This window comes from Pseudophryne corroboree, chromosome 6 (assembly GCF_028390025.1).
Source record: "Pseudophryne corroboree isolate aPseCor3 chromosome 6, aPseCor3.hap2, whole genome shotgun sequence".
NCBI lineage: Eukaryota > Metazoa > Chordata > Amphibia > Anura > Myobatrachidae > Pseudophryne > Pseudophryne corroboree.
This window is the reverse complement of record NC_086449.1, coordinates 99,115,584-99,129,080: the sequence shown is the minus strand read 5'-3', so window position 1 is coordinate 99,129,080 and position 13,497 is coordinate 99,115,584. Positions and strand designations below refer to the sequence as shown.

The window sequence follows — 13,497 nt, the reverse complement described above, 5'->3', positions numbered from 1 at the left end:
TGCAGGGATATTCAGGAAAATGAACAAGTAGATTTACAGAGGAGAAGGTCCTAACAGAACTCTCAAAGCTGAAAGTGGACAAATCTATGGGGCCAGATGGGATACATCCAAGGATACTAAAAGAACTTAAAGAGGAGCTGGTAGCACCATTGACATAATTATTCAACCAGACATTAGCTACAGGAGTAATTCCAGAGGACTGGAAAAGAGCAAACGTAGTCCCACTGCACAAAAGTGGAAGCAAGGAAGATGCAAACAACTACAGACCGGTGAGCCTTACATCAGTAGTAGGGAAATTGATGGAAACACTCTTAAAAGAAAGAGTTGTAGATTATATCAAATCCGGCAATTTACAGGATCCCAAACAGCATGGATTCACTGGGGGGAGATCATGTCAAACAAATCTTAATGACTTTTTAGACTGTGTGACTAAAGTGATGGATAAAGTGGAGCCATGGATATAGCTTATCTAGACTTTAGTAAGGCTTTTGATACTGTTCCACATTGCAGACTGCTAAATAAACTTGAAAGTTTGGGATTGGATATTAGGATTATTGAATGGATAAGATCTTGGTTGAAGGATAGAAAACAGAGAGTTGTGGTAAATGGAGTGCATTCACAGGAGGGAAATGTTACCAGTGGAGTACCGCAGGGATCTGTACTTGGACCAGTGCTTTTTAATATCTTCATTGGTGACATTGCAAATGGCATTAAAGAGAAAGTATGCCTTTTTGCAGATGACACAAAGGTATGCAACAGGGTAGACACACCACGTGGGGTAAAACAAATGATTGAGGATATAGGTAGACTAGAGGAATGGTCAAGAGTTGGCAATTACAGTTTAATGCCAAAAAATGCAAAATCATGCACTTGGGTCTCAAAATCCAAAGGCTAAATATAGTTTTAATGGCACAATACTGGAAACTACTGAGGAGGAAAGGGATCTAGGAGTCACTATTTCAGGTGACTTAAAGGCAGGTAAGCAATGCAACAAAGCAATGAGGAAGGCTAGTCAGATGCTTGGCTGCATTGGGAGAGGAATCAGCAGCAGAAAGAAAGAAGTAATAATGCCACTGTATAGGTCATTGGTACGGCCTCATCTAGAATTCTGTGTTCAATTCTGGAGGCCATATCTTCAAAAGGATATTAATACATTAGAAACTGTACAAAGAATGGCAACTAAAATGGTGCATGGCCTACATCACAAAACATACACAGAAAGACTAAGAAATCTCAATATGTATAGTTTGGAGCAGAGAAGGGAAAGGGGAGACATGATAGAAACTTTCAAATATATCAAGGGATTTAACAAAGTCCAGGAGGGAAACAGTCTCCAAATGAAGAGAAGCAATAGGACACGAGGACATGCACTGAGAATTGAGGAGGGAAGGTTCAGGGGAAATTTGAGGAAAAATTACTTTACAGAAAAGGGTAGTGGACAAGTGGAATAGCCTCCCATCAGAGGTGGTAGAGGCTAAGACAGTGGAGCAATTTAAACATGCATGGGATAGACATAAGGATATCCTTACAAAGAAATAAGGATCAAACAAGGTTAGAGAAAAAAATAATGTAAAAAAAAAAAAAAAAAGGGGGCAGACTAAATGGGCCAAGTGGTTCTTATCTGCCGTCAAATTCTATGTTTCAAATTCTATGTTTCCTCCACTTCCTCTGTTCCCAAGAATTCTAAAAAGAATAAACAGGGAAAAGGTTCAAGCAATCCTCATTGCTCCGGACTGGCCACGAAGGGCATGGTATGCGGATCTTCTCGGGTTGCTCCTTGAAGATCCGTGGCCTCTACCTCTTCGCGATGATCTACTGCAACAGGGCCTGTTCGTCTATCAAGACTTACCATGGCTACGTTTAACGGCATGGAAGTTGAACGGCTGATTCTAGCCAGGAGAGGGATTCCTGACAAGTTCATTCTGACTATGATCCAAGCTAGGAAGGGGGTAACGTCTAAACATTACCACCATATCTGGAGGAAATATGTCTCTTGGTGGGAGAGCAGACAATATTCTGTGGTGGAATTTAATCTGGGACTTTTTCTGTAGTCGGGAGTGGATGTGGGCCTACGTCTAGGCTCCATAAAAGTCCAGATTCGGACTTGTCTGTTTTCTTTCAGAAACAATTGGCTTCTCTCCCTGAGGTACAGACATTCTTGAAAGGTGTTCTGCACATCCAACCTCCCTTTGTGTCTCCCACGGCACCTTGGGATCTCAACTTGGTTCTGAAGTTCCTCCAATCGAACTGGTTTGAACCGTTACAGGAGGTAGACGTAAAGTACCTTACGTGGAAGACCGTCACTCTGTTGGCCTTGGCTTCAGCAAGACGTGTGTCAGAGTTGGGGGCGTTGTCTTTCAAGAGCCCCTATTTAATTTTCCATGAGGACAGAGCTGAACTCAGGACTCGTCAGCACTTTCTTCGTAAGGTGGTGTCCGTGTTTCACATAAACCAATCTATTGTGGTTCCGGTTGTTACGAACACCTCTGCTACTTCAAAGTCTTTAGATGTTGTGAGGGCTTTGAAGGTGTATGTAAAAAGAACAGCTCGTCACAGGAAATCGTACTCGCTGTTCGTTCTCTATTGCCGGTTCCAAAATCTGTACAGGCCCACTCTACTAGGTCAGTGGGTTCTTCTTGAGCGGCTGCCGGGGTGTCTCGGCTTTACAGCTCTGCCGAGAAGCTACTTGGTCTGGTTTGAACATGTTTGCTAAGTTTTACAAGGTCGATACTTTGGCCTCTGAGGACCTTCAGTTTGATCAATCAGTTCTGCAGGAACCTCAGCCCCCTCCCACCCGGTTTGGGAGGTTTGGTACTTCCACATGGTACTAAATGGATTCTCAGTATCCCCTAGGACGTAAGAGAAAATAGGATTTTAATTACCTACCGGTAAATCCTTTTCTCGTAGTCCGTAGGGGATACTGGGCGCCCGTCCAGTGCTACGTTCTTCCTGCACTGTTACTTGGTTAAGTTATGTTGTTTGGTTCAGCTGTTGCAGTTCCTGTTTACATATTTGGTTAGCATGGCTTTCCTCTTGTTCTAGTTGTGCTGGTTCGAAATCTCGCCACTTTCCTTTTTCTATATCCTTCTCTCAAGTATGTCTGTCTCCTCGGGCACAGACTGAGTCTGGTAGGAGGGGCATAGAGGGAGGAGCCATCACACCTAAACAAACTTCTATAGTGCTCATGGCACCTAGTGGACCCGTCTATACCCCCATGGTACTTAATAGATCCCAGTATTCCCTACGGACTACGAGAAAAGGATTTACTTGTAGGTAATTGAAATCCTATTTTTTGCATTGGATGTAGCTGGCTATTCATTTCATATAATTGAAATTACCATTCTATGGGCCTTGCACTCTGCTTGATGGACTATTCTGTATATATAATATAATAGATAGATCAATCGATCCATATTACCTGAAGGGGCAACAGGTTTAATTGTAGCTGGATTCCCTATATTATAGAAATGGAGTGCAAAAATGTTATTCCAAGTCTGCAGATCACCTCTTACTTTGGCGTGTATGTAAAGACAGGTCCTCATACACCTTTCCCTCTTTGCTTTATTTTTCATGAAATGCTTAGCATGGCTAAGACGCTGCACCATGAGTAGCGATTGTATGGATTAACAATTTTTTTTTTTACTTTTCAGATTCCATTGCATAGATAATGTGGCCATACGGCTTAAATGGGGACAGGTGTACAGTATGTGGACACTTTAGCATATTAATCTGCATATTGTATGACATTCTTCTGTCCTGAGCATATGTTGTTCCATTAAAGGTAGTGGATGATCATTTACATCACCTTCAGAATCTTCTGTCTATTTATGCAACATTAAGCAATAGGAATGCTGGCTACTAATCACAATTATCACACAAACCACAACTGGGAACTTGTTTGTTTGAATTCCATCCCGCCTTCAACTAGGGACTTTGTGGTCCTCCTGTACCTAGCCAGTTCCACACACTATAATAAACAAATATTTGCTCATGTAACAGGACACTATCTGTTTGAGATAGGCAGAATGTCCTCAGTTAACAGCTTGTGATGTCACATGGCTTGTGGGCCCACGCAGAAGCTTTGGGGCAGTACGGATGGTGTAATGGTTAGCATTATTGCCTCATGGCACTGAGGTCATGCGTTCGATTCCCACCATGGCTCTACCTGTGCAGAGTTTGTATATTCTCCCCGTACTTGGGTGGGTTTCCTCCGGGTACTCCAGTTTCCTCCCACAATCCAAAAATATACTGGTAGGTCAATTGTATCCGAACAAAATTAACCCTAGTATGAATGTGTGCGCGTGTACATGTGGTAGGGAATATAGAATGTAAGTTCCACTGGGACAGGGACCGATGTGAATGGCCAAATATTCTCTGTAAAGCGCTGTGGAATAAGTGCACACTATATAAATAACTGGTAATAAATAATAATAATAAGCTTTGTATCCATAGGGTCTATTTACTAAGCCTTGGATGGAGATAAACTCAATGGAGATAAAGTACCAGCCAATCCGCTCATAACTTACATTTCACAGGCTGGGTTTGAAAAATTAGAGTTAGGAGCTGGTTGGCTTGTTCCTTATCTCCGTCGACTTTATCTCCACCCAAGGTTTAGTAAATAGACCCCATGTCTCACAGAAGATGGGAATACTACCAGCCTGTACTATATTGTGGTTATTGTTGGTTTTCTCACCTTCACTATCATCGTTACTTTGTCTACTGTTCCCGCGATTCCCGCATGCAGACCCCAGGCGTTGTGCTCCTAGCTGTTCATGGTCTTGTTGCTGTTGTCTCCGGGCTATCTTCTTCATCTAGACAACATGGGACTGTTAGGAGGGCTCAGTGTAGTTAGTACATATTGCTCATACAGATGAGAACTTCATAGAGAGCTCTACTGTAGCTAATCATCCAGGATGGCATGGGATATGAATGAGCTTCCAATGAAATAGCACCTGGTACAGAAGAATTGCTATGCCATGATGGTACAATGGTATCAACTGCGGTTATATTTGTCAATGTCATGGGATATCATTAATCTAGAATGGGTTTTCAGATGTTCAGCCAGAAGTAGGGACATACTAATCTATCATCTTCCTTAAATTAGTGAGGCAGCCTACTGAAATATTGACAGATTATAATCAATTGATCATCAATTAGACTGTTGTTTTTATTATTATTTTTATAATATATTATTATTATTATTATTAATATCTGTGATTTATTTGATGCTACTTGGTATACATTCATTAAGGCAACATGGTCTGCATGTCAACATTCAGAATAATGACAGTATTTTGACATTCACAGCGTCAACATGGACATAATGTTGACAGTCATAGATAATAGTGCATGTTTGGATTAAAGCACTGTAAAAAAGCTATGTCAGCATGTCACGTCAGCATAATATCCATGTTGGCATTTGGATTGTCGACAACATACCACACCCGTGCTACAGTGCTTTGTGACACCTAACAGTGGGGAAAGTAGAGTATACATTAAACAGGAACATAAAAGGTAGACAAATACATGCAAACATGAAAACATAGAACAGAGAGAGCCCTTCTTACATGCTAATGATAACAGACCAGGGTTGAGTCAAGAGTAGTGTAAGGGTGTGTACACACGGTGAGATTTGGACTTATCCGATTCTCACTGTGCGACGGGGGGCCGGGTCGGCACTTAGCCAGTATCGCAAGCACATAATGAGTGTGCTTGCGATCCTGGTTCTGTGCGATTTTGGCTAAGTGTCAATCCTGACTATCTCTTCTATAGAGATAGTCAGGATTGACTTGCCTGCCCAGCCTATTTTTTCGGCCGATGCCGACCGCGCGGGGCCGCGCATCGGATCGGGATCGCAAGGTGACTGTCACCTTGCGATCTGCACTATCTTTTCTTCCGATTCTGACTATATAGTCAGAATCGGAAGAAAAGATCTTACCGTGTGTACACACCTTAAGTTGTTGATTTATACATTACTTTGTTTTATTAATTAAAGTCTACTTATAAATCCTAATGTTTGAGGATAATTTTATATGTTAGTTTATTTTTTAACTTTGATTAAATTTACTTAGGATTCAGGAACCAGTACAGCTCTAACCAGCATTATTCCATTGTTTGTTTCCTCCTATTCCATTTAGGGCTATAGGATAAGGATACATTGTACCTTAAAGTGCACTCATTTGGTTAAACACTTAAGACTTGCATAAACAGGTAGGGGCCTTATATATTTAAACCTAGCTCTTTTACTGAGTAGGAACTTTTGTAGTCTCCACCATAGTGGAGAAGTGGACCTGCAGAGAAGTTGTCCATAGCAACCAATCAGCATTAAGGTAACATTTATCAGGTACATTCTATAAAATGATTGGTACTGTAGATGCTGTGGTTGCTATGGGCAACTTCTCCACAGGTCCACTATGGTGGTCTCCAGTGGATTCCACAGCTCCTGGGGAGGGGTCTGCTGGGAGATACAGTTCTCCCTGCCTCTGCCTCCCTGGGGTGGCGTCACACTCACTCACACACACTGCATACTCACAGACACACATACACTCACATACTCGTCGCTGCTGCACAAGTTCGAGTCCTGACACTGTAGATGAAGACAACACTTTGGAAAGTAATTACTGAGTAATTAATCCATTTGGAAACTTCCAATTGCTTAATTAGTCCTATGAGGGGCGCAAGGGTGCCAGAGCTAGTTTCGGTGATTTTTTATAAAATTAAAGATTTTAGTTTCCTGAATCTTGGGTGGCTCTCTTGGATGACCAGAAATGTGGGCATCTCCCAGAAACCACAAACTATGGTGCCTATTTCCTGAGTGAAGTGGGCAGTCTGGTCAACTTGATGAAGCGATTTATGCTGAATTGTGTCATTTTGGCCCCATCCCTGCTGAACAAAGCTGTTTAATCACTTCACTGTACAGCAGGTCGAAGCCACAATGATGCAATTTTGACATCATGCCCCCTGCATCTCTCACCTGGATACCCCCTCCCAGAGAAGCCAGCTAAAAAGTATGGTGTAACGTGATACATACAAATCAAAGCTGTGGCCAAACTTGCGCACAGGGACAGTGACAAGCTAAATTATGTACCTAAAGCCAGCTCTAACTCAGACCCTAATGGGCCCTACACATTAGGCGACTGGCCACCGAGGCGACCCGGCAGCAGGATGGGGGGGGGGGGGGGGGGGCGGGAAGGGGGGGGGCAGTAACGGGGGAAGTGAAGTTTCTTCACTCCACCGTCATCCGGCCCCATAGCTCTGCATGCTAATATGGACAAGATTGTCCAAATTGCCATGCATGTATAAGCGGCACCAACGATGAACGAGCACGGGGCCGAGCATCGTTCATCGTTGGTGCCTACACACTGAACGATATGAAAGGTATCTTGTTCATTAATGAATGGGAACGTACATATCGTTCACATAGATCTTTAAGTGTGTAGGGCCCATAAGAATATAAATCACTAGGAGCAGAAGATACATGAGTGGCAGTATGTATACATAAATCGGGATCCGGTCTGAAGATCGACACTGTCTAGGTCGACAATGTTTAAGTCGACCACTATAGGTCGACAGGCACTAGATCGACAGGGTTTCTAGGTCGACAGGTCAAAAGGTCGACATGAGTTTTTCCCATTTTTTTTTCTTTTTTTGAACTTTTTCATACTTAACAATCCACGTGGACTACCATTGGAACGGTAATCTGTGTCGAGTGAAGCGGTAGCGGAGCGAGGCACCATGCCCGATGCTCACGAGCCATGCGAGGGGACACGGTGCATTAATTCGGCTTCCCGGTCACTGTATGCAGAAAATGATATCCCCCCCAAAAAAAACTCACATCGACCTTTTGACCTGCATAAACAGGTAGGGGCCTTATATATTTAAACCTAGCTCTTTTACTGAGTAGGAACTTTTGTAGTCTCCACCATAGTGGAGAAGTGGACCTGCAGAGAAGTTGTCCATAGCAACCAATCAGCATTAAGGTAACATTTATCAGGTACATTTTATAAAATGATTGGTACTGTAGATGCTGTGGTTGCTATGTGCAACTTCTCCACAGGTTCACTATGGTGGTCTCCAGTGGATTCCACAGCTCCTGGGGAGGGGTCTGCTGGGAGATACAGTTCTCCCTGCCTCTGCCTCCCTGGGGTGGCGTCACACTCACTCACACACACTGCATACTCACAGACACACATACACTCACATACTCGTCGCTGCTGCACAAGTTCGAATCCTGACACTGTAGATGAAGACAACACTTTGGAAAGTAATTACTGAGTAATTAATCTATTTGGAAACTTCCAATTGCTTAATTAGTCCTATGAGGGGCGCAAGGGTGCCAGAGCTAGTTTCGGTGATTTTTTATAAAATTAAAGATTTTAGTTTCCTGAATCTTGGGTGGCTCTCTTGGATGACCAGAAATGTGGGCATCTCCCAGAAACCACACACTATGGTGCCTATTTCCTGAGTGAAGTGGGCAGTCTGGTCAACTTGATGAAGCGATTTATGCTGAATTGTGTCATTTTGGCCCCATCCCTGCTGAACAAAGCTGTTTAATCACTTCACTGTACAGCAGGTCGAAGCCACAATGATGCAATTTTGACATCATGCCCCCTCCATCTCTCACCTGGATACCCCCTCCCAGAGAAGCCAGCTAAAAAGTATGGTGTAACGTGATACATACAAATCAAAGCTGTGGCCAAACTTGCGCACAGGGACAGTGACAAGCTAAATTATGATGTACATATGTACCTAAAGCCAGCTCTAACTCAGACCCTAATGGGCCCTACACATTAGGCAATTGGCCACCGAGGCGACCCGGCGGCGGGATGGGGGGGGCAGTGATGGGGGAAGTGAAGTTTCTTCACTCCACCGTCATCCGGCCCCATAGCTCTGCATGCTAATATGGACAAGATTGTCCAAATTGCCATGCATGTATAAGCGGCACCAACGATGAACGAGCGCGGGGCCGAGCATCGTTCATCGTTGGTGCCTACACACTGAACGATATGAACGGTATCTTGTTCATTAATGAATGGGAACGTACATATCGTTCACTTAGATCTTTAAGTGTGTAGGGCCCATAAGAATATAAATCACTAGGAGCAGAAGATACATGAGTGGCAGTATGTATACATAAATCGGGATCCGGTCTGAAGATCGACACTGTCTAGGTCGACAATGTTTAAGTCGACCACTATAGGTCGACAGGCACTAGATCGACAGGGTTTCTAGGTCGACATGAGCTAGGTCGACAGGTCAAAAGGTCAACATGAGTTTTTCCCATTTTTTTTCTTTTTTTGAACTTTTTCATACTTAACAATCCACGTGGACTACCATTGGAACGGTAATCTGTGTCGAGTGAAGCGGTAGCGGAGCGAGGCACCATGTCCGAAGCTCGCGAGCCATGCGAGGGGACACGGTGCATTAATTCGGCTTCCCGGTCACTGTATGCAGAAAATGATATTCCCCAAAAAAAACTCATGTCGGCCTTTTGACCTGCAAAAACAGGTAGGGGCCTTATATATTTAAACCTAGCTCTTTTACTGAGTAGGAACTTTTGTAGTCTCCACCATAGTGGAGAAGTGGACCTGCAGAGAAGTTGTCCATAGCAACCAATCAGCATTAAGGTAACATTTATCAGGTACATTTTATAAAATGATTGGTACTGTAGATGCTGTGGTTGCTATGTGCAACTTCTCCACAGGTTCACTATGGTGGTCTCCAGTGCATTCCACAGCTCCTGGGGAGGGGTCTGCTGGGAGATACAGTTCTCCCTGCCTCTGCCTCCCTGGGGTGGCGTCACACTCACTCACACACACTGCATACTCACAGACACACATACACTCACATACTCGTCGCTGCTGCACAAGTTCGAATCCTGACACTGTAGATGAAGACAACACTTTGGAAAGTAATTACTGAGTAATTAATCCATTTGGAAACTTCCAATTGCTTAATTAGTCCTATGAGGGGCGCAAGGGTGCCAGAGCTAGTTTCGGTGATTTTTTATAAAATTAAAGATTTTAGTTTCCTGAATCTTGGGTGGCTCTCTTGGATGACCAGAAATGTGGGCATCTCCCAGAAACCACACACTATGGTGCCTATTTCCTGAGTGAAGTGGGCAGTCTGGTCAACTTGATGAAGCGATTTATGCTGAATTGTGTCATTTTGGCCCCATCCCTGCTGAACAAAGCTGTTTAATCACTTCACTGTACAGCAGGTCGAGGCCACAATGATGGAATTTTGACATCATGCCCCCTGCATCTCCCACATGGATACCCCCTCCCAGAGAAGCCAGCTGAAAAGTATGGTGTAACGTGATACATACAAATCAAAGCTGTGGCCAAACTTGCGCACAGGGACAGTGACAAGCTAAATTATGATGTACATATGTACCTAAAGCCAGCTCTAACTCAGACCCTAATGGGCCCTACACATTAGGCGATTGGCCACCGAGGCGACCCGGCGGCGGGATGGGGGGGGGCAGTGATGGGGGAAGTGAAGTTTCTTCACTCCACCGTCATCCGGCCCCATAGCTCTGCATGCTAATATGGACAAGATTGTCCAAATTGCCATGCATGTATAAGCGGCACCAACGATGAACGAGCGCGGGGCCGAGCATCGTTCATCGTTGGTGCCTACACACTGAACGATATGAACGGCATCTTGTTCATTAATGAATGGGAACGTACATATCGTTCACTTAGCTCTTTAAGTGTGTAGGGCCCATAAGAATATAAATCACTAGGAGCAGAAGATACATGAGTGGCAGTATGTATACATAAATCGGGATCCGGTCTGAAGATCGACACTGTCTAGGTCAACAATGTTTAAGTCGACCACTATAGGTCGACAGGCACTAGATCGACAGGGTTTCTAGGTCGACAGGTCAAAAGGTCGACATGAGTTTTCCCCATTTTTTTTCTTTTTTTGAACTTTTTCATACTTCACAATCCACGTGGACTACCATTGGAACGGTAATCTGTGTCGAGTGAAGCGGTAGCGGAGTGAGGCACCATGCCCGAAGCTCGCGAGCCATGCGAGGGGACACGGTGCATTAATTTGGCTTCCCGGTCACTGTGTGCAGAAAACGATATCCCCCCAAAAAAACTCATGTCGACCTTCTGACCTGTCGACCTAGCACATGTCGACCTAGAAATCCTGTCAACCTTCCAACTCTGTTGACCTAGTGACTGTCGACCTATAGTGGTCGACCTAGACATTGTCGATCTAATGATCCACACCCACATAAATCACCATTAGTAAAGAATAGTATGTTCTGTAAGGGAATCACAGAGGGAATATTTTGTAGCTGGGATTTGTGCATTTGGATTTCTTCTGAAAAAATCCATTGCTGGTCCTGTGCCTACTTTAATTAGGGGAGATTATATTCACAGTCATAAACTGAGCCAATGGATTAATTCCATGTTACAGAATAGTACAACTAAGCAGCTGTGTAAATGAATTACATTCTAATAAGAATTTATGTCAATGCTGTGGGGTAAATTTACTAAAGCTTCTAAAACAGAGAGTTGGTGATGTTGCCCATAGCAACCAATCAGATGTCTATAATTTTCTATAAGGCAATAGAGAAATGATAAACAGCATCTCCATTTTAGAAGCTTTGGTAAATTTACCTGTGAATCCACTTTGTGATTTTCAAATATCTTTTTATATAAGTGTTATGATATGAACAAGTTTAAAGTTTGAACTCTGTGCCTAATAGAGGTATGTTTGATGCCACAATTGTCTTGCATCAGTTTGGCAGGAGCCTCACATTATAAATTGCAGGTTTTTTTCTGTTTAAGTGCTTTAAATGGTCAAGCGCCTTGAGCCCTGTATCAATAAACTAATAATTATTATTATATAATATATAATTATAATATATATATTATCTCTATTCTCCCGATGTGTTGTGCGGTTTTAACAATGTGATACGTGTTTGTCTTTTGAGGAGGGGGAGGCAGGGCTGGCTCTACCATTAGGCAGCTGTAGGCGGCTTCCTAGGGACGCCGACCACTGGAAGGCACCACTGAATTCATCCAGCAAAAAATTGAAGGATGTCTCTGTATGTGGGTCAGTAATTAACTTACAGATGGGGGGATGGAACACAGTAAAGAGCATACAAATGTACAGTATGTATGTATCTGTGTATATTTGTATGTATATACATACAATTAAAGGGATGTAGTTGGCATCCCAGTGTTCATTTCCGACAGCTGGCATCCTGAATGTTAGTATGCCGGGGGGAGGGGGGGGGGGGGGAGTTTTGGCTGCGGGGACAGAGGGTAGGGTAAGGTTATTTTAATTCAAAATGTCAGTATGGTGGTCGGGATGCCGCTGGCGGTATTCTGACTGGTGGCATCCTGTACCCAATCCCAATTAAATATCCCCACCAGACCCCATATACGGTATTATACAGTATATAAGGAATAGAGGGCACTCACAGACTTTTAAAGTGAAAGTATATTGTCACAAAGACAAAAAATGTTGCAGGGGTTTGCAGGTTATGGGATGCTAGGCTGAAGCTTTGCCTAGGGTGCAGAGAGACCATGCACCTGCCCTGAGAGGGGGGGGGGGGGGTTGTTTGCAAAAAGTGCCAAATGTGTGCTTGGCTATGACATGGACACCCCCCCAATGTGTTGCATCCTCGTCCCTGTACCAATTCTGTACTCCCAAATATTCCAAGGTATGGTTATATAGTGACCTTCCCCTCCAAGTTCAAGCTTGCTTATGCTCTGATTGGCTACAGGTTGTTCTACAATTGCTCACTTGTTCCTAGTTTTGAAGAAAGAAATGAATGCAATAGTAGGTGATATAATGAATGCAGTAGGCACTATACGCTGCATGAAATGCACCTGTTGGGACTGCACATGTACAACATTGACAATTTGTAAAATGATGGCCTATTTTACTCTAAATCATTGTTTTGAAGCCTGTGAATCATTGATCTGCAAATCACTTTGGTACATGGTGGGTCAGGCAAAGGGATAAGAGTGCAATCACTTTGGGAATTAGGTGAGGCTCCAATAACGATTTAGGAGCGTTTGTACAGTACACCCGTGGCTGTACCTTGGCTCTTTGGTTCTGGAACCAAACCTGAACAACACGCACGGTCAGACCTGTTTCTGCTGCCAGTGTCTCCCTCACCTGCCAAAGAAATAAGCGTTCAGTTACTATGACATGAGAGGAAACATGTTATCAAGAAGAAACCCAGCGGTGTAACAATTGTACTCCCAGATGACAGATAACTATAGATCATAGGTTCTCAAACTCGGTCCTCAGGACCCCAAACAGTCAACATTTTTCAAGCAACCCAGCAGGTGCACAGGTGTATTTGTTACTCACTGACATATTTTAAAAGGTCCACAGGTGGAGCTAATTATTTCACTTGTGATTCTGTGAGGAGACCTGCAAAACATGCACTGTGTGAGAACCTAAAGGGCCCTACACACTTGGTGATTTTAGCGATGTTATCGACCAACGATATTATCGTTG

The 13,497-nt window shown here is 43.5% G+C and overlaps 1 protein-coding gene across 4 annotated transcripts in view; it reads right to left on the bottom strand.

Annotated features, from left to right (window-relative positions):
* LOC134936470 (LIM homeobox transcription factor 1-alpha-like) overlaps window positions 1-13,497 on the bottom strand; it is a 169,423-nt gene that overhangs the window by 22,098 nt on the left and 133,828 nt on the right. For 3 of the 4 annotated variants that reach the window (XM_063931512.1, XM_063931513.1, XM_063931511.1), the window contains exons 7-8: window positions 13,072-13,149; window positions 4,694-4,811 (exon numbers count right to left, since the gene is read on the bottom strand). In XM_063931512.1, the coding sequence (XP_063787582.1) occupies window positions 4,694-4,811; window positions 13,072-13,149 (196 nt within the window). The remainder of the gene's footprint in view (window positions 1-4,693; window positions 4,812-13,071; window positions 13,150-13,497) is intronic. The other variant, XM_063931514.1, reaches the window with a different exon arrangement.